The sequence below is a fragment of the Rattus norvegicus genome, chromosome Y (genome assembly GCF_021556685.1).
Source record: "Rattus norvegicus strain SHRSP/BbbUtx chromosome Y, alternate assembly SHRSP_T2T, whole genome shotgun sequence".
NCBI lineage: Eukaryota > Metazoa > Chordata > Mammalia > Rodentia > Muridae > Rattus > Rattus norvegicus.
In genome coordinates this window covers 55,687,896-55,707,716 of record NC_141555.1, presented here as the reverse complement: position 1 = coordinate 55,707,716, position 19,821 = coordinate 55,687,896, and the positions used below count along the sequence as shown (strand labels likewise).

Sequence of the window (19,821 nt, the reverse complement as noted above, 5' to 3'; positions counted from 1 at the left end):
TGCTGCCTCGGAAAGAGAGCCTAGCAATATTTCTGATACGGAGAATAACTTAAAGTTAACCAAAGAAAACATAGGAGCTGGGAAAATAACCACCAAGGATGTTGGTGACTCAGAAACCAAAGAGTTTTTCAGAAAAATAAAAAGCATGAAAAGAGCTACTTGGGCAGACTGTGACTCGAGTCATCAGAATATTTGGGTGGGGACTTTATTTTGGTTCACCAGGAGGCTACATGAGAAGCTAAAACCTAGATGCTGGAAGTTTCTAAGCGTAACTAGGGAAGGAACTGGCCTGAGAGGGGTTCTATGACGTAAGCAGAGCCTGGATGATGTCACAGAGCACAAGGGCGGAGGTTGCGCATCTCTTCCACTTGGAGGCGCTAGACTACTTTGAAGGTGGGTTCACTATCTTTGGAGCGGGGTGTGAAAGCTAGTTCAGCTCCTGAACCCCACAACTGTTCAACAACCTATTGGTGCCTGACCGGTTTCAGAAGACAGAATCTGGACGACTAGGACATTTTCTTTTGGTAAATACGTTTATGAAGATAACTGGGACCCTTGTAGCACAGAAAGCTAAAAGTTTTCCCTCGTACAGCAAGTAACCTTACGTTCTAATGTCTTCCACGTTTGAGAGCTAGGCAGATGGTCTAGGCTAGTCAGTCTCCGGAGTTTATTATTCTTTGCTAACAATATCTAATTCAAAATTCTACTAAAATGCCAAAGCTCCTCTCTGTGCCTGTGTATTTTTGGAGAAAATATTTCTCTTTTTTTTTTTTTTTTTTTTTTAATGGAGCTGAGGAACCCAGGGCCCTGTGCTTGCTACGCAACTGCTCTACCACTGAGTTAAATCCCAACCCCAGTAGATATTATTTCTAAAAGGCTATTGTTGCCTACACAAAAGACTCTTGTTGCGGTCGAAAATGCAACAGCTTCGGGGAATAAACCTGGGGCTGGGTCAGGATGCACAGTAGAGAAGGCCAGTGGACTGCTGTGCTTTGTCTCTGGGCAGATACTTGTGGATGTTGCCAAATAGCTCATAGTTAGAGGGTAGAGAAGGGGTGTGGCCACCCTTCTGGCTCCTTTGCTATCCTTTCTCTGTTCTGCTTGCTTAAAGTGGGGACAAGGATACTTAATCCCACACTGACCTAGCCATTCAAGGAGATGTTCCTCAGCATAGGCAAAGTGCCTCGGGCTGAAGAAATATGTCTAAATATGTTATTCTGAGCTGTAGAGAACCATTTTTTCATTTTCCTTTGAACTTTAGATTTTGATTTATGAGATTGGGTTTTTCTGTGGGTAGTTTTGTCTATCCTGGAACTAATTCTGTAAACCAGCCTGGCCTTGATCTCACAGAGGTCTGCTTCCCTCTGCTTCTGGAGTGCTGGAATTAAAGGTGTGCTCCACCATTGCCCAGCACTTCTATGAACTTCTGATTATGACAGCATTAGATTCAGATGCTCAAACCTGTTTACCATCGCCTTCCTCACCTGCTCCAAAGTTCTCATAGACAAGAGCCTTGGTCCAGCACCATCCCCAACCCCACCCCCATTGTTATTGCAGGTACTCATATGACAGAGGTACCAGCTTTGTCTCTGGTTTAAGCAGGTGAGCTCTTCAAACCCAGGCCATGGGAAAGTATGAAGCCTGAACGCAGAACAATAGCCACAAGACAGTGGACCAGGAGTACCGTGGCCTACCACACTAGGTCTACAGCCAAGAAGAAGAGGGTGTCTGTAAGGAGGATGAGCACACCATCCTTCCAGAAGCGGAAGAGGAAGAGGCCTTCTCCCCAGTCCCTGGGGAACATTGTGGGGTGCAGAATTTCACACGGATGGAAGGAAGGTGATGAGCCCGTCACCCAATGGAAGGCCATAGTTCTAGATCAACTGCCAACAAATCCCTCTCTCTATCTGGTCAAGTATGATGGAGTTGATTGTGTCTATGGACTGGCACTTCACAGTGATGAGAGGATTTTAAAGCTTAAGGTCTTGACTCACAAAGTTGTGTTTCCTCAAGTGAAAGACGCCCAACTCGCAAGTGCCATGGTTGGCCGTGCTGTGGAGCATAAATTTGAGGGCAAACATGGCTCTAAGGACAACTGGAGGGGGGTGGTCCTAGCCCAAGTGCCAATCATGAAGGACTGGTTTTACATCACCTATGAGAAAGATCCAGTCCTATATATCTATCAACTCCTGGATGATTACACAGAAGGTAATCTCCGTATCATTCCAGAGATTTCGCCAGCAGAGGTGAAGTCAGAAGTTGGCAGCGACATCTTAACAGGTCAATGTGTGCAGTTCACCAGAAGTGACGGGTCCAAAAAGATCGGCAAAGTCATTTACCAAGTTCTAGCCAAGCCTTCCGTGTACTTCATCAAGTTTGATGGCGACGTCCACATCTATGTCTATAATCTGATGGAAAAGATCCATTAAGGTGAAATTCACAAAGTGAGGGGACATATATGGGGAATTTATAGGATTGGGGTGAAAATGTTTGTTTTTCTGTGTTTCAGATACCCAATGGCCTTTGACATCCCCAGTATCTTTTCCAGTGGAATTTGTTTTTGCTCTAAAAATTAAAATGTGTGATGTGATGTGTTGTGTATGCACACTTTTGTGGAGGAGACTGGCTGTGGTGGATGGAACATTGAGAGGAAGCCGGAAAGTTCAAGGCTGTGAACAGTAAGTCTAATGTCACATACACTAAAACAAACAGTACTGAGCTAGTCTGGTCTTTAGGGAGAGGAAAAAACTGGAGATAAGGCTTAGAGGAGCAGGGATGGCACAGGGGAAAAAAAAGATGGATGTTTAGGAAGCAGTGGAGAGGGGCCAGAAATAGATAGACTCTCTGAGGGGAAGTTTGAGGGAGAAACAGATAGTTGGCGAAAGAGTGGCAGGTAACAGAGAGGTGGTCTTGGAACCCAAGGGGAAACCCAATAAACTGATCCAAGCAGACTCAGAATCAGAGAAGATCAGGGATTGTTTGACTAACAAAACCTAATGAAACCAGTTTCACATATGTAGATGTATTATTTTTATTTATCTAGGTAGGGCAAGGAATGAATACAGGAGACCACAGTGACAAGAATAGTCAGGTCCCCTGGAGCTGAAATTAAAGGTGGTTGGGAGCCATCGGACATGAGCTCAAAGAACAAATCCCAGTCCTCTTTCAAAGCAGATGAGCTCTTAATCCATTGGTTATCTCTGAAGGCCCCTAAAGTCATCTTTTTAAATAAATCCAACCTTCACATGCAGAGAAGAGACCAGGATGAGGGTAAGAAAGAATAAATTGATGGTGATGTGGAAGAAAGACTAAAGAACACATGTGGGAGTTGAGGATACTGAGGGACGAAGGAATTCCAAGATGGAGTTCTCAAAAAGTGAAGCAGAGACCCAGGAAGAACAGAAAGGGTCTCGAATGACTTGAACTTGGGCCACATCCATATTGGTCTCTTTGCTTCCTTAAAGAACAGCCAAGCTATCACTACAGAGGGTGGATGTGAGCTGGTGGCTTCCCCAGAGGACATTTTGACGAGGATAACTCAAGAATAGTGAATGCCAAATTAAGTTTATATCTATCGATTCCTGAAAGTGCCATAAAGCCCATTATTTTGTATGATCAGTAAAAAGAAATTTAAAAAAGAACATGAGGATGCCATGAGCTTATGTCAGGTATTACGTGGATCCTTTGTTTAGCTTCCCTGAGCACTGTTAGACTCTGTTGGATCCTGTAATATTTTTGAGGTCTCTTCTGAATGCCCCTAGATGACCACAAAGGGCTCCTGCACTGGCTTATCTTGCCTGACTCTCCTTCGACTGGATGGCTTCCTACAGACCTCTGGGCCCTTTTACCTTATCTAGCCCCAGGAAGTTCCCATCTTTTACTCACATGAAAGCTTATCCACAGAAAACTCTTGATGGTGCATCCAATGCAGAGGTGCTGATCTCTCCTATGCCATTTGCCGTGACATTAAAATGCTTTGCGGTTCCTGACCACGTAGCTCTCTCCTCCTGAGAAGCTCCTGTGCACTACATGGGGACTCTCTGAGCCACATCTACACTCCAAGTGTTTCTTTGTAGGCAACCTTACCTTCTACTCATTCATTGCTGTTTCTTCTCTCAAGAATAAGTTTCTCATTGTAGGACTTGAAAATATTTTCTATCTTTGATTAATTCTGCTGTTTGGAATTTTTATACTGGCTGGTTGTCTACCAGTTTCATTTCTGCGAAAAGACACCATGACCAATGCAACTTATAAGGGATAAAATTTTCTGGGGGGGGTTCTATTTTTTTCAGAGTTGGGGATCATACCCAGGGCCTTGGGCTTCCTTGGCAAGCGCTCTACAACTGAGGTAAATCCCAAACCCCAAGGGACAACATTTAATTAGGGCAGGCTTTCAGGTTCAGAAGTTCAGCCTATTTTCATCAAGGCAGGAATCATGGAAGCGTCTAGGCAGACATGTTGTTGGAGAAGCATATCACCCCCACAGTGATATGCTTCCTCCAACAACACCACACCTACTCCCACAAGGCCACACCTCCTACTTGTGCCACACTTACCATGGGAAAATCACATTCTAAACACCACCCTGATTTTATGCCAACTTGAAACAAGCTAGAGTCATCAGAGAAGAGGGTGCCTCATTTGAGAACATGCCTGTATAAGATCCAAATGTAGGGCATTTTCTTAGTGATTTGTGGGGGAGGGCCCAGCCCACTGTGAGCGGCACCATTCCTAGGCTGGTGGTCCGGGTTCTATAAGAAAGCAAGCTAAGCAAGACATGAGGAGCAAGACAGTAAGCAGTGCCACTCCATAGCCTCTGCCTCAGTTCCTGCCTCCAGAATCCTGCCTGTTTGAGTTCCTGTCCCAACTTCCTTTGGTGATGAGCAGCAATGTAGCTGAATAAAACTTCTCTCCCTAAATTGCTCTTTTGGTCACGATGTTTCCTTACACCAATAGGAACCCTAAGTAAGACAATGTCTTATAGAAACAGTGTATCTAGTAGAGCCACAGACTCTTACCTCATAACCACAAATAAAAGGTATAGACACTTTGTTTTAATTTAAAGGTAAGGGTTGCTCATGTACTGATCTGTGAAGTTCTAGTTTGCTTCCTTCTCTCGGTGATGAATGTCATGATCAAAACTACCTTGCGTAGGAAAGGGTTATTTGCCTTACAGGTTAGAGACCATCACTGAGGGAAACCAGAACAGGAGCTTGAAGCGGTAACAAGGACACTGTTTGTTGGCTTGCCCCCTGTCTCAGTCATTGTTCTGTTGCTGTGAAGAGACACCATGGTCAGGGCAACTGCTATAAATGAAATTATGTAATTGGAGGATAAATTACAATTTCAGAAGTCTGGTCCATCATAATGGCAGGGAGCAGAACACTGGAGAAATAAAGAACTACTGCTTTGTAAGCAGAGAGAGAGAGCGAGAGAGAGAGAGAGAGAGAGAGAGAGAGAGAGAGAGAGAGAGAGAGAGAGAGAGAGAGAAATTCTGGGAAAGCACTGGGCTCTTGAAAAATCAAACACCACCCTTGTCAACACACCCACTTCCTCCAATAAGGCCACACGTCTTAATGCTTCTAATCCTTGAAAATTTTGTCACTCCCTGTTAACTAAATATTCAAATATATCACTGTGGGAGCCTTTCTTATTCAAACCGCCACACTCCCCATGTCTTGCTCCATTACTATTTCTTACAGCCTAAAAGGCTATTCCTTTTATACATGACTACTGATGAACTTTCCCACAATGGTGGGCCCTTCCACAATAATCATTAATCAAGAAAATGTTCCATAGACTTACCCAAAGACTAACTATTGGAGGCAGTTCTTGAATTGTTCTCTCGTCTAAGTTGACTCCAGATTGTCAAATTGGGGGAAAAAAAGAGAGAGAGAGAGAGAGACCCAGCACCGTAATGTTTCTCTTACTCCATGTTACATACTCACCACCAGACACTCTCTTCTCTCAGTGTATAGACCCACTTCCCTGTATGGTAGAACTGAAGAGTAACTACTGTCACCAACATGAATACTTGAGTATATATGACAAGAAATGAATACATTCTACAGCTCAAAACGCCAAGCAAAAGCATTTTAGTGTGTGCTACACTTACTGGGAGACTGTCAGTCACTAGCCATTTAATGGCTCACAGTAGACCACAGAACCAAAAAGTAACAACCTACATATCATCTCCTCTCAGCAGGAGACAAAACCCTTTCTCAAAACCCATGAATATATCTGTACGCTTAGATTTTTTCAAAACCTACTTTATTTAGGGTTCTAAAACACTTCAAACACCCTTCTAGCCCACCAACCAGAGGTAAGAGAGAGAGAAAGTTGATAGGAAAAGGTTGAGAGTTGTGGACCTATTTAGAAGTAATTCTTTGGGGTAACTCCAATCTTCATTGTGCAGTACTGTCCAATAGGAGATGCAAAAAATGAATCAGTAGCAGTGCTTTGATCTGGCAGAGACCACAAGTCTCTAAGAAACCAAAAGAAGCAGCAGAAGCATTCAGAATCAGCCCGAATAGCTCAGGTTCTTTTGTGCATTTATCATTGCGGAAGGAAGACTATCGAAGAACATTGAAGCCTTGCTGGTGTAGCAATGTAAAAATGTCATCTCCCTGTCTGTGGGATTTCATTTATGTTCTTCATAAACATCCTGTCCCCATTCAAGCGTGTGCTCCAGCGAAATATCATATGCCTTCTCATGTGTCTGCTTCAGCAAAATATCCTCTCCTAACATAGCTTCCAGAAAAACATCCTGTGACAAAAGTGAGTTTCCAAAGAAACTAAATTTTTTCCACTTCATCTAGTCTTATCTCCCACTTGGCCATGACATCTCAAAACATATTATGGCAGTCTTGCAAGGCTCCTAGGCCTCAGCTCCATCACCAACTGGAGCTTCTGCAACTGAACTCCGTGAAACTCATCCCCTTTTATGAGCACAACCTTCAGTTATCCCCGCAAACATTGTGTTCTCTCCATCTTTGCTCTCAGCCAATAGCTGTCCAACTAACAGCCAACTAGGCTGTGACCAGAAAAACCCTCATCAAGAAAGCCAATGAATTTGACATGATTTTTTTTTCCCTGATGGAACGGAGTGTTCTGCTTGTATGGTTAACCTGGTGTCTGAGTCATCTGTAATAAAACCCACTACTATTAAGTTCAAAATCACAGGAACTATGACAAATAGCAAATCACACGACAAGCATCATTGTTGTCCAAGCCTTTTCTGCAGCCTTATTGAAGTATAATGTACATACTTAAAAATCCATTTATTTTAAGTGTGTATTTTAATGATTTTATAGCAAAATTTATAGCTTCCTTCCCTTTTTTAATACTCATTTCCCACTATTTCATACGATATCGAAGTCTATTAAAAACACAGAAGTGAAGTCAGGAGAACAACAAGAGGAGGAAGCAGGAGGTTCTTGATTTGCTAAGACAACAGATACATTGGCAGAATCGTCTGGATAAAACCACTTGGGATACATTGGTTCTTCTCTTAGAGTGCAGCCTCCAGAAAAAGTGTTTAAAGGATTAAGTCATGGGTCCTCCTACATCATATCCAGACATGACCTGGTATGGTCAGCATCACTTTGGCCACTTTCATGTTAATCCCATTCATCACTCTTACAAGTTGCCTAGCAACTCACATAGTTAACAAACTTATTTGGTTCATGGTTTCATAGGTTTCAGTCCATGGTCACATGATCATGAAAGGGTCACGATAGAGCTCAACTGCTAATCCCACTGGCATCCAGGAAGCATCAACACAGGAAGAGACCAAGAACAAAAAACACCCTCCAAGACATGTCGCAAATGACTAAGTTCCTTAATTTCCTATCTCCCAGTTTCCTGCCACCTTCATACACATCCATCAACAGATGAACTCATTGATTACAGCACACAGGGTCCAATTGCTTTTCATAGTCCCACCTTTGAACATTGTACTGGGACAATGTGTATCTTAAACCCATAGGGTAGGGCCAGAAGGTTGTGTCAGAGGTCTAAACTTCACCTCACATTAGAAACAGCTGGGTAGGTTTCTCAAAATCTCCTATTTCTTTCTGGTACTGAGCTACACCATGTCTGCATTGCAGCATTTTGTCTGCAATCAATTGTAAAGATGCCCCCCACCATGTGTTGGTTTGAATGTAAAATGGGACATCACTAATATAGACACACAAGTATATACACAGACTCAAAGTGAGAGGCAAAAAGGGAAGGAGTTGAGTCTTAGGAACCCACAAGGAAGAGGGAGTGGAAATATAAGATACAGATGTTATCGAGACCCAGAACAAAGCATTGTCTTCTATACAAGACAGGACCACTAGCGTCAGCCCTAGCTGACAGGAAAGGGAGAGTCAGTTTTCTACAAACATAAAGATGGTGATAAGTTGGGCAGGCTCCAGTGGCTTGCCCAATGCCCATGAATTTATGGGCAGCATAAATGACTTTAGTGGGTTATTACAGAGGGGAGAAAGAGAGCCTGAATTTGGGAAAAGGAATTAGGTGTATATGGAACTGGGAGGAGTTGGGAAGAGAAGTGAGAAGTAAATTCTATCATTATATAATGTACAAAGTTCTCAAGGAACTAATAAAAGTGGTTTTTAAAATACCATATCTGTACTGAACACATACAAACCCTATTTCTTTACATCTCCTAAATAACAGCCCCTCATACAAACTCATACTTGATTCTTTCAATAAATCTACCTGTAACTCATGTGTTTGTTGATATTAGGATTAAAACACAAATTGGATATCTCGACTTAAGAGTTTAACGTGTGTGAATAGCTGCCAGTGGAAAGACTTGTCCTTGGATTTCTCAAAAGGCATGAAAAAGCCACCGTGGAGTTACTGAATTTTGTTTCAAAGACTTTAGCTCCTTGTCTGCAGGGATGCAGAGCCTCAAAGGAAGGGCACGGGACCTCCTAAGAGGTAGCATCCAACAACTGAGGCCACAGAGAGAGGTAGCCTTTCTCAGAATATGGAGATAGGAGAGCTAAAAATTAATGCAACATATCGATCAAATCGCTGTAATAAAACGACGGCAGTCAGTTCACAGAGCGAAGGAGCTGTCAGCGACTCGGCCAAGAACTAAGAGAATTTGAAAAGATAATAACAACACAGAGTTCACAGAAGGCACTATAGACTCATGGGGTCTTCGATTTAATCCCATGTACTGTGGGCAGAGAAAACAATCCAAACCAGAGATCCCTCTTGCTCAGCCCAACCGAAAGCTGTGCCGTGCCGCGGATGTCCCACGTCAAGGTCTCAACCTAGATGTTGGACGCCGTTGAGAAACCGGAACTAGTTCATTTAAGTGCAGACACCGGAAATGGCTCAAGTCTGCACCTTCATTGGAAGGAGAAAAAATAAGTCACACAGCATAGGAAGTAATCCTTGTCAGGGTCTGTATGAGGTCGGAAGCATACGGCGCCCTGATCAATCAGTAAGCACTGCCTACACGTGTCCGTGAGCCCACACAAATGAGGAAATCATTTTTAAATTTAAACACAATTTCTAATAACTAGTAACTTTTAAGTGTCCAGTGTTAGCACAAGCTTCCAGATTATGTGGTTTCTCAGGCAGAACAACGCCGCAAAAGAAGTGAGTTTGAAACTTTGGAGGTTCCCACTATATGACAGCAAACTAAGAAAAGCATGGAGGGAAGGAGAAGGGGAGGGGGAGCGGTAAGAGGAGGGGGAGGGGGAGAGAGGGAGACAGAGACAGACACAGAAAGTGAGACAGACACAGAGACATACACACAGACACACACATGCAGAGATATACACGAAGACACACTCAGCCCAATTGAGGATTTATAGAAAGATAGCCATCAAAGGACCCGAATATTTGGTGCAAAATTAGGTGAGCTGTGTGGAGGAATGAGTGCCAACCAAATTTTGTAAGTTCTGCAGCCACCTGCATGTTTCCGCACCCCCTTAGCTGTCGGGGTATCGCATACATGGCTGTCACTCCTGCTTTCTTCATTTGTATTTTACTTTAAATCTCCCTTCTCCCCTGTTCAATGTGGCCAGCGGTTTTCCATGTGGAAGGACTTCACAATGCACTGTGTTGAGGGAGGCAGGGAAAACAATTTCAAAATAGGCTCAGTGCTAGGGCAAACAGTACAAACAATCCATACTTCACCTCCCAAGGAGGGGCTCAAAGAATACAGAGGCTCTGGCTGGAGCACAGAGCCAAGCTTACAAAGTTAGGGCCCACAGCATCACTGGGAACCAACCAGCAGCTCTCACTCAGCCCTCCATGCTAATGACTCATTCTCATCTCTTGAGACCAGAGGAAGACGCATTTGGAAGATCTTCTCCCTAAAAATGAGGCTTTTATGGAAACTCTTACGAAACATAAGAACAATTTTTAATAGGAAAGCACACACACAGTAAAAAAAAAATAAATGGCAGATTCGACAGCCTTTTCTGTGATACCATCATGTACACACACACACACACACACACACACACACACACACACACACACACCAGAAGAATAGACCTACATAAAGGATATATTTCCAGGCACAGATATCTGTTGGGAGGAGTTTGACGTTCTAACAAACTTCAGCCAAGGACTCCATTTGGAAGATTCAGAAGGTCAAGACATTGGTTTACTCCTAGGAGCAGATCACTATCTATCTCACAGAACCTTTATGGAAAACAAAGGCAGATCACCCTAGAATGAGTTAAATAGAATCCCTTTCAAGGCTATTTAAGAAATTTGGAGCCAAACTCCACAGACAGTTAACAGCAAAGAAAGTTACCCATGACTGCAGTTTGTATAATACTACTGAACCTGGTGAAACATTTCCTAGTCTCCTAGGAATCATAGAAGTGAGAGGGAACCAAGGCAGCCTGGGCATCAGACTTCAGTCTCCATACCAAGTGCACTTTGCAGGCTAACACCCACATGGCTAGTCTGCAGTTCACCAATCCTGGTCATGAAGACATTGAAGAACAGTAGACGCCCAACCTGGTAGAGCCACTGTCTCTGGTTCCTGCCTTCAGGAGGCTCCATGGTCATTCCACTCTTAACTCTCCACAATCCTGTTGACAAGTGTCTGGGCTTTATCTTTGACTTAGGAGTATATTTTAGTCCTTTAGATCTCTCTCTCTCTCTCTCTCTCTCTCTCTCTCTCTCTTCTTCTCTGTGTGTTTGTGTGTGTTTGTGTTTGTGTGTGTGTGTGTGTGTGTGTGTGTGTGTGTGTAAATCTTATAAAGATTAATAAAAAGAAAAAGTTTCTGGTTACAGTAAAAAATTAAATAAAGATTCATTTTTTAAAGCTTTATTTATTTATTCCATGTATGTGAGAACACTGTCACTGTCTTCAGACACACTACCAAAAGAGGGCATCAGATCACATTACAGATGGCTGTGAGCCACCATGTGGTGGCTGGGAATTGAACTCAGCCCCTTTGGAAGAGCAGTCAGTGCTCTTAACCACTGAGCCATCTCTCCAGCCCTAAAATATAGTTTCTTAAGAGAGCAGTATAGCGTGGGAAGCAATAAAGATGCCCCATTTATGGATGAGCACTCAGTCTCTTTGAACCCCTGGGACTCGGGAAGCACCTTGGACAAGGAGGTGGGAAGAGTGTAAGACCCAGAGGGTGAGAAGAAGGGCTGGGATTTGCTGCCTTCAGGACATGACATGGCTGCTGCAATTGTGAGCTCACAGCAGCTGTGGTCACCTGCATAGGTCTATAAAGGTCCACCAGCTAGACAGAATCCCTTACTGAGGAGGTTTTCAGGTCCTGATGGCTGCTGGGGTAAAAGAATCATTCTTCTCTAAGGGTTCCGTCACTGGTAGAATTCCCACATTCCTGTAGATGGTCACACACCCATAAGTACATAACCAATGCTAACTGGGCTTAGTGGTTAAAGGTTGGGAAAGAATTTATGAATTTTGAGGGATGGTTATTGGCAGGGAATTTGGACAGTGCTGAGGGTGAAATGGAAGAGGTTATGGCCATGTTTCATTGTATACATGTATGAAATTCTCAAGGATAAAGACAATTTATTATTTAATAGAAAATTTAGACTATTAGCTTTAGCTCCGTAATATAAGGCTGTATGACTTTAAAGAATTCAAATATTGAACATAAATCAAACTAATTGACTGCCTTATGATTCAAGGAGCAAATTATACGTACTTAATATAATACACGTTCTCCCTCTTTCAGTCTCTTTCTATCTCTTTTCTCTATGTCTCTCTGTCTCTCTCTCTCAAACACACACACACACACACACACACACGCAGATGCACACTTACATTATTTTTATGTTAAGGTGTTAAAATTCATGACACAATCAATGTGAAGGAATAGAGGTTTTATGGGCAAACAGTCACAGTCATTGTGTTCAGACTGTCGTGGAAATGACCACATGGCAACAGTGTATTGATCTGTGTCACTGAGAACTTGCAGGAGCCCTGTTTATATTTGGGTGGATCAGGCATCCAAGAGTTCAGTCTGAACCAGCCAGCTCCCTCCTTCTTGCCCCAGTGACCTACTTCTGCTAGGGCACATCCTGAAAGATTCCTCCACCTTCCTAGACAGTGCCATCAGCTTGACACAAAGTGTTCCCACAGATGAGACCCTGGGGAAATTTCACACTCAAGCCCTAACAACAAGGAGCGAGGCAACTGGGAAATGCTTTATGAAAACAGTTTAATTTCAGTTCTGTAAACAGGACAGGGAAGAACCCTTTGATATGGATTGATTTAGTCTTTAGCTTACAGAGTGCACCCCAAAAGATACATAGTGTAGAAAATGCACAGTTTTCTATGTAGCAAGCATGGTGCTGAAAACAACACATTAATGAAAAAAAATGCAAAGAACTGGGATATATAGTAACAATTCCAATAGTCAGTTTAAAAGGCTTTTTATTTTTATATGCGAGCTGTCGTTATTAGTTCCCACCTGGGTTAATTTTACAAGGAAAGAAAATCTCAAGCTCTGACTATCCCATCGACCATGGTGTCATTCATCTCGGTGTTATGGGTCTCTCATCTAGGGATTAATAATCAGGGTTTGACCACAAAATCCATCAGCTCAATACATGAGGCTTTAGCGGAGAAAGTGAGGTTACAAGTATGTAATGCCCTTTAGTGTCTTCTCTGCCTGTCTGTTGCATGCATGCCTTGTTGTTGACTATTGTCAATGGTAGTGGTTGTTGTTGTTTTTAAATATGAAATGTTGAATGCAAGGGCAAGTGGCAGTGATCCAATAGATCTTTGCATCCTCACTTTCTCTTTCCTATCTCGCGCTAAGTCTCCCAATCCTCAGCAATCATTCAAATACACTGAAACAACTCAAATATAATGAAACAAGGTGAAATCAAGACACTGAAACAACTCAAATATACCGAAACAAGGTGAGGTCAAGATGCACTTGCCATCTATAATTTGTGTTTGCATGTTGACCATAATCGTTTGGTAACCCTTAAAAACCACATGATGGGACTTAGGAGGATCGGTGGGTGAAACCGCTTGCTGCCTAGGCAGAACTGAACTCAGATCCCAGTCATCATGAAACAGGCAGGGGAAACCTGTAACCCCAGGGACAGGAAGGGGGAACAGAATCATTAAGGTCTGCAGGCTTCCAGCCCGGAGGAAATTTTGAGAATTTGGGATCAGGCAATGACACCACCTGTCTTAGTTAGGGTTACATTTCTGTGAGGAGACACCATGACCAAGGCAACTCTTAATAAAGGAAATATTTAATTAGGGCTGACTTACTGTTTCAGAGGTTCAGTCCATTATCATCATGGTGGGAAGCATGGCAGTGTCCTGGTATACACGGTGCTGGAGAGTGTTCTATATCTAAATCCGAAGGCAGCCCAGAAAGAGACTTGTAGCCACAGGCAGCCAGGAAGAGCATCAAATCTACCTCATTGGGCAGAGTTTGAATACTAGGAGTCCTCAGAGCTGGCCTACACAGTGACAAACTTTCTCCAACAAGGCCACACCTCCTATTAGTGGTACTTACCATGGGCCAAGCATATTCACACCACCGAAGTGCATCAAAAGAAAATCGCAGAGAGACATAGAGAAAGATACTGCATGGTATCCTCTTGTAGCACGGTGCTGCAACCCCCCCCACACACACACATAAACCCATGCACCTGTGCACACATGAGCAGATTTATTTATTTGTTTACTTTGTTTTATTTTTTTTTCCTTAAAAACTTGGTACATTCACATAATGTGTTTGAGCGAATCCATCCCCATCCCCTCCCCTCAAATCCCTCCCCTTTCCTCCCTCCTAATACCACTTGCATTTTAATAGAAACGTCTGAGTCCATTTATTGCTGACTAGATATGTGGGGGTGAGTACAAACATCCAGTGGAGCATGGACAGCCGTCAGGGGCCAAATCCATGAAGAAAATGGGCCCTCTGACCTGTAGTCATCAGTTGCCATTAGTTCCTCAGTAGGGGGAGGGGAGCTTCAAGACTTTCCACCCGACTATTCTGGGATTTATCTGTGCAGATTTTGTAGATGGCATCCTAGACACTGTGAAACATATGAACACACAAACACACACACACACACACACACACACACACACACACACATACACACACACACACACACACCAAAATTTAAACCCGAGAATGGTTTTTAAAAGGTTACACAATGTCCTAAATTCAGTTCCTTGGTGTGAAATATTTGAACTCCACACCAGATCATAATACTATCTATATAAAATAAAATTATTCAAATGAATATTTTAAAGTTCAGCGGATATTTATCTGTTAAATAGCACAGGCTGAATGAAATCAGTTGGTGCCAAACTTCCCTAAGGCTGCACAAGAAAAATTGTAAATCAGAGTTCAAAAGCATCAATACACAAGGGTGAGGGTATCATCAGAGATAGAGGACCTACAGGATAGGGTACAGAGGCTCAGTAGACCAGACAGGTGGATCATAAGCAAAGAGCCTGGAAAACGGGCCATTCATACCTTGACAACCTTCAAAGGCTAGGGGAAACGTAAGGGATAGGTACCACCCAAAGTGAGAAAAAAAAAAACTTTAATACATTTACAGGACACTTAGCTTCTAAATACAGTGTGGATTCGAATCTACAGTGTGATTATTTTCTTATGATTATGTAAGATGCTAATATATGGAAATCATGTGTAGGTTATATGGGAAACTTCAACTTTCCAAGAGATTTCTAAATAAATGTGTTTTTTAATGCAAAGTCGGTAGTGATATTTATTCCACTTCCATTTTTCAAGTCTCTGTCTATTCTAAAATATATGTGTTTATTTTATCTACAGTAGAAAATGTCCTTGTAATGTAATGAAACATTAGTCAGCCCAACTAAGATGCTTTCTGGAAATCAGTTAACCTCAGGCACTGAGAGCTGTGATGACTTAAGATGACGCTAAAGCACTTTCAGGATCGCGAACTTATGAGCATGGGCTTGTGGACACATTCACTCACAAAAGTGACCACACACACAGACACAGACACACACACACACACACACACACACACCACACCACACACACAACACACACACACACACACACACACACACACACACACACACACAGTGGACATCACTAACTATACCTCAGCTAGAGCTATGGCTTTGGGATCCTGGAGGAGGTGGCACTGGGTTTATATGGCCTTATACTTAGGCACAAGCATACAGCCACACTCACAACTCTCCCTCTGGTCCCCCTCTTCCTTCACAGCGACTTCCAACACAATTTGTTATTTCTGATTTTATCCATCCAGTCTGGTCATCCCTCTTCCAGAACATAAATTTTGTTCAGTGTTTGTGTTTGTGTGTGTGTGTGTGGGTGTGGGTGTGTGTGTGTGTGTGTGTGTGTAAGAGAGACTCTGTGTGTGTGTGACAGAGAGAGTTAGAGAGGGAGAGAAAGAGAGAGAGTGAAAGAGAGAGACAGAGAAATAATTAGACACCCAGTTAACACATGAGCATGCACACACATGTGGAAGACCAAGGTACATTCAGGAAATATCCTTAATGTCTTGTCTGTCTTGTTCACTGTGGCAGCAACTCTCACTCACAGGCAAAGCTCCACTTGGTATGGGTCATCTTTCCAGACAGCTTGCTCTGGGCATCATGCCTCTGCCTTCCTAGGTGGAATTAAAGGATGGTCTCCACATCCATGGGGCATCTATGTAAGTTTCTGAGGAGCGAGTACTTAACTGCTAGACGGTCTCCCTAGCCCCTTCCAGAACTTTCTGTCCCAAAGCCCCTTTACCTTTCTTTTTGAGATTTATCGAGTATGCTTGACAAATGGAGACTGTATACATTTGAAGTATGAGGTGTAATATTCTGATCATATTATACATTGAACAAATATTTTAAGATCAAGCTCATTCTCTCTCTCTCTGTCTCTCTCTCTCTCTCTTTCTCTCTCTCTATCTCTCTCTCTCTCAGATCCACTGTTTTAACATACACCACATACACAAAACCTCAGTGACATCAGTTTGAAGGGTTAAAATTTCTAATAGTTAGTCATGAACAAAGTCTGGCTATGCCTAAAAAAAATTGAGGTAGGGCTCACTGGCCCGACTATCAGCTCCCAAGGACACTGGCCATCTGGAGCCACCCCCTCCCCTTCCTACACTCCCTGAGGATGGGTCATCCCCCTGCTGCAGTGAGATGAGTTGCCCTGCCCACATTGCTGAGATCCTAGATTACACATATGCTTTGTTGATGTACCTCCGTGCCAAAAGTAACTGTGCACCCTTTGTATTAGCCAATTATGTGTATCCACACGAAACCCCTGGTTTTCCTTATATAAGCTCCTGCCTAGAGAGGCTCAGGGCTTGACTCAATCTCCTGTGTGAGATACGTGTCAGCCGGAGATCTCGTAAATAAAACTGCCTGTTGTTGATTACATCAAGAACGGTGTCTTGTGTTTCCTGAGGGTACCACAACCCGTGACTGGAGCGAGAGTCTTCCGAAGTCTGGGGGTCTTTCAAGTTTACTGTTCCCAGGCTCTGATGTGTTGTTCATCCTGTAACCGAGTGATGTTATGCATTCTGTCCAATCTATTTCTCACAAGGAAAAATGAGGATGCCAGTCACCCAGTTAAAACCCTCAAATGGCTCCATGTCACTGAGGTTACGTTGCAAAGCCCCTCTGTTGAAGTCCCTCCGTTGATAGACAAATGCTGTTCCAGAAAGACCAAAAGCTATGACACACCATACCGAGGCTGGGAAATCATAAGTTTAGTTTCTTGTGTTTGTAAACTGAACAGAAAATGGGGATTACAAGACAAGGAGAATGTAAAATTTCGTGTTCCTATAATACTAAGTCACATAGGATATAGAGCGGCTGAACTCAGGTTTTGACAGGGGTGTGGTTGGGGGCTTCATGTGTGTGTATGAGTTGAGTGCCTTTTCACATGTGTGAGGGCACATACAAGTGTACATACGTGCAGAGATGAGTAGAATGTGCATTCTCTTACTCACTATTCTCCGTCTTTCAATGAACCACAGCCCACTATTTTGACTTGTGTGGCTGGCCAGGATGCTCTTGGCAATCGAAAGAGTAAGGACAAAACAGCTCCCTTTGGCAACCATCTCTGCTAAGCGAGTTCCCCATCAGAGCCAGAGGTTTTTCACTGCTGCTTCAGGTCCTGATCATGGCTGTAATGCCTGTCTGTGGTGCTGACCTTTTCCTCATAAAGTTCTTTCTAAGGAGTAATTTACCTCCACCCTACAATGTTGAAGACAGGATTAGCCATGCCTAGAGTTTTACAAAGGTGCAGAGAGAATATGAACTGTTCAGGCTTGCAAAGCAAAGGCTCTTGCCCACTGAGCTATCTTCCCAATCCCCATCTGGATATTGTCTATTGCATCCTTCATGCCATGCTTTCTGCTGTGTGTGTTTCTCAGTGTCCCAAGGGATTTTCTCTCACAAAAACGGTTCCACCTCCACATGGCTCTGTGCTTGCACCCAGAACAGACTGTCTCTTTTATCAGGAGAACTAATTCAGAGGTGGACATGTTCTGATTGCAGCCTGTAAGTTACAGAGAAGAATAACTGCATCTTCAAGACTTGGGCTTTCTTACCCTGTGAACTGAAAGCTGGTGTCCCTCCCTGGAGGATTGAGAAATGGAGAGAAGTATGAGGGAAAGAGAAGGAGGCAAAGGTGTAGGGGAGAGGTTGAAGTCACACTAAAATTTCCAAGTTAGCGTCAAACCTGAAGAGTAGACAGGGAGAAATTGACAGTGTTACTGCTGTCACCACACACACACACACACACACACACACACACACACACACACACATCTGCTGTGCCTCTGGTGTCATTACCCCACTAAATAAAATGCTCTATTAGGCTTATCTGTCCATCTCAAGAGTAGCCTGTAATTAAATAAACACCCTTTAAAATCCTGCTAGACTGAAAGAAAGCCATTTGAGCATTTTACTTAGCTGATGAATTACACAGACTAGTGGTCCTTGATAAATAGGAATGTTCTAAAGAGATGCATGAGAAAAAGTAAACACGTCTAAAACAATTGATGGGGGATTAGGTTTCAAGTCTCCCGCCTCACTCAGTAGACTCTGTCCCCAGCAGGGAGCAGAGCCCAACTAGGACCAGCTGCAACACTGGTCTTCCAGAGTGTGTAAGGTACAGAAGGGCCCCTTTCAGGACTCTGTCAGACCTCGCTTTTCCCAGAACAAATGCAGTTGCTGCCATCCTGAGACACTGAAGCCAAAAGAGTGAGGACAAAACAGCTCCCTTTGGCAACCATCTCTGCTAAGGGAGTTCCCCATCAGAGACAGAGGTTTTTCACTGCTGCTTCAGGTCCCGATCATGGCTGTAATGGCTGTCTGTGGTGCTGACCTTTTCCTCATGAAGTTCTTTCTAAAGAGTAATCTGTCTCCTGATCCTTCCCATGGAACCCACCATGCCATTTACATAACCGATGTCATAATATCTTTTTAAAAAGAACACAACTCAATCCAATTCTACCCTCTGGCATCCAAATCGCTTATCATTTTCATAGCAAAGTATTTTAGAGTGCTGACTCACTCCTGAATCAAAAATCTCATCTAAATCAGTTCCTGGTGAGACTCGGGTATGATTCACCTTGGGGCATATCTCTGCACCGTTTATGAGTCTACAGAATCAAGAAAACAAGATGCATGCTGCAGCTAGCATAAACTGGTTAACTATAATCTCTGATCAACTCAGCATCATTTGAAGAGAGAGAAAGACAGACAGACAGAGATACAGACAGACACACAGGTGAGGGGGGGGTTTAGCAAATGTCTTATTGTGTTATTCTTTTTGTCTGTGGACAGGCCTATGAGGAATTGCATTGATTGTTGACTGACTTACGAGGGCCAAGCCCACTGTGGGCTGCACCATTCCCTAGGCAGGCCATTCTGAGATGTATAAGAAAGCTAGTTGAGCTTGAGCAAGCCAACAAGCAGAGTCCCTTGGTGGCATCAGCCTCAAGACCTTGTTGTAGTTCCTACTCTGACTCCCCTCCATGACCTGAAAGTTGAAGTCAAAATATTTTTCTCCCCTACACTACTTTCCATCCAAGCATTTTATCACAGCCACAGAAAGGAAAGTAGAACAGACTCCATGAGGCAGCAGGGTGGAATGATGCTTCACAGATTCTCAGGAGCCTGTGCTTGCAGCTTCTGACTCTTCTATCACTGTAAGCCACAGTGAACTGGGCAGGCTCAAGGGAAGGAAGGACAGTCTGCATTACGTAGGAGATGACACAGTGACTTCTGTCCTCATTCCATGTACAAGAAAGATTGCTAATGACCCAGTGGTTATA

General features: G+C 43.3%; 1 protein-coding gene across 3 annotated transcripts; it reads left to right on the top strand.

Moving 5' to 3' along the window:
* The first annotated feature begins 340 nt into the window (after positions 1–340).
* On the top strand, positions 341–2,591 carry LOC147998041 (Y-linked testis-specific protein 1-like). Of its 3 annotated transcripts, none has more exons than XM_087601358.1 (3): positions 341–393; positions 1,558–2,430; positions 2,510–2,591. In XM_087601358.1, exon 2 carries the CDS (start codon positions 1,635–1,637, stop codon positions 2,427–2,429), a length of 795 nt encoding a protein of 264 aa, XP_087457484.1. In that variant the 5' UTR covers positions 341–393; positions 1,558–1,634; the 3' UTR covers position 2,430; positions 2,510–2,591. The 3 variants fall into 3 exon arrangements, with proteins under 3 accessions (XP_087457484.1, XP_087457483.1, XP_087457485.1); XM_087601357.1 differs by having other exon boundaries at positions 370–524; XM_087601359.1 differs by having other exon boundaries at positions 380–524; positions 1,603–2,430.
* Positions 2,592–19,821: the final 17,230 nt, after the last annotated feature.

What these genes read in the sequence shown, in the direction of transcription:
- LOC147998041 (XM_087601358.1), top strand. Translation starts at nt 1,635, where the DNA reads ATGAAGCCTGAACGCAGAACAATAGCCACAAGACAGTGGACCAGGAGT.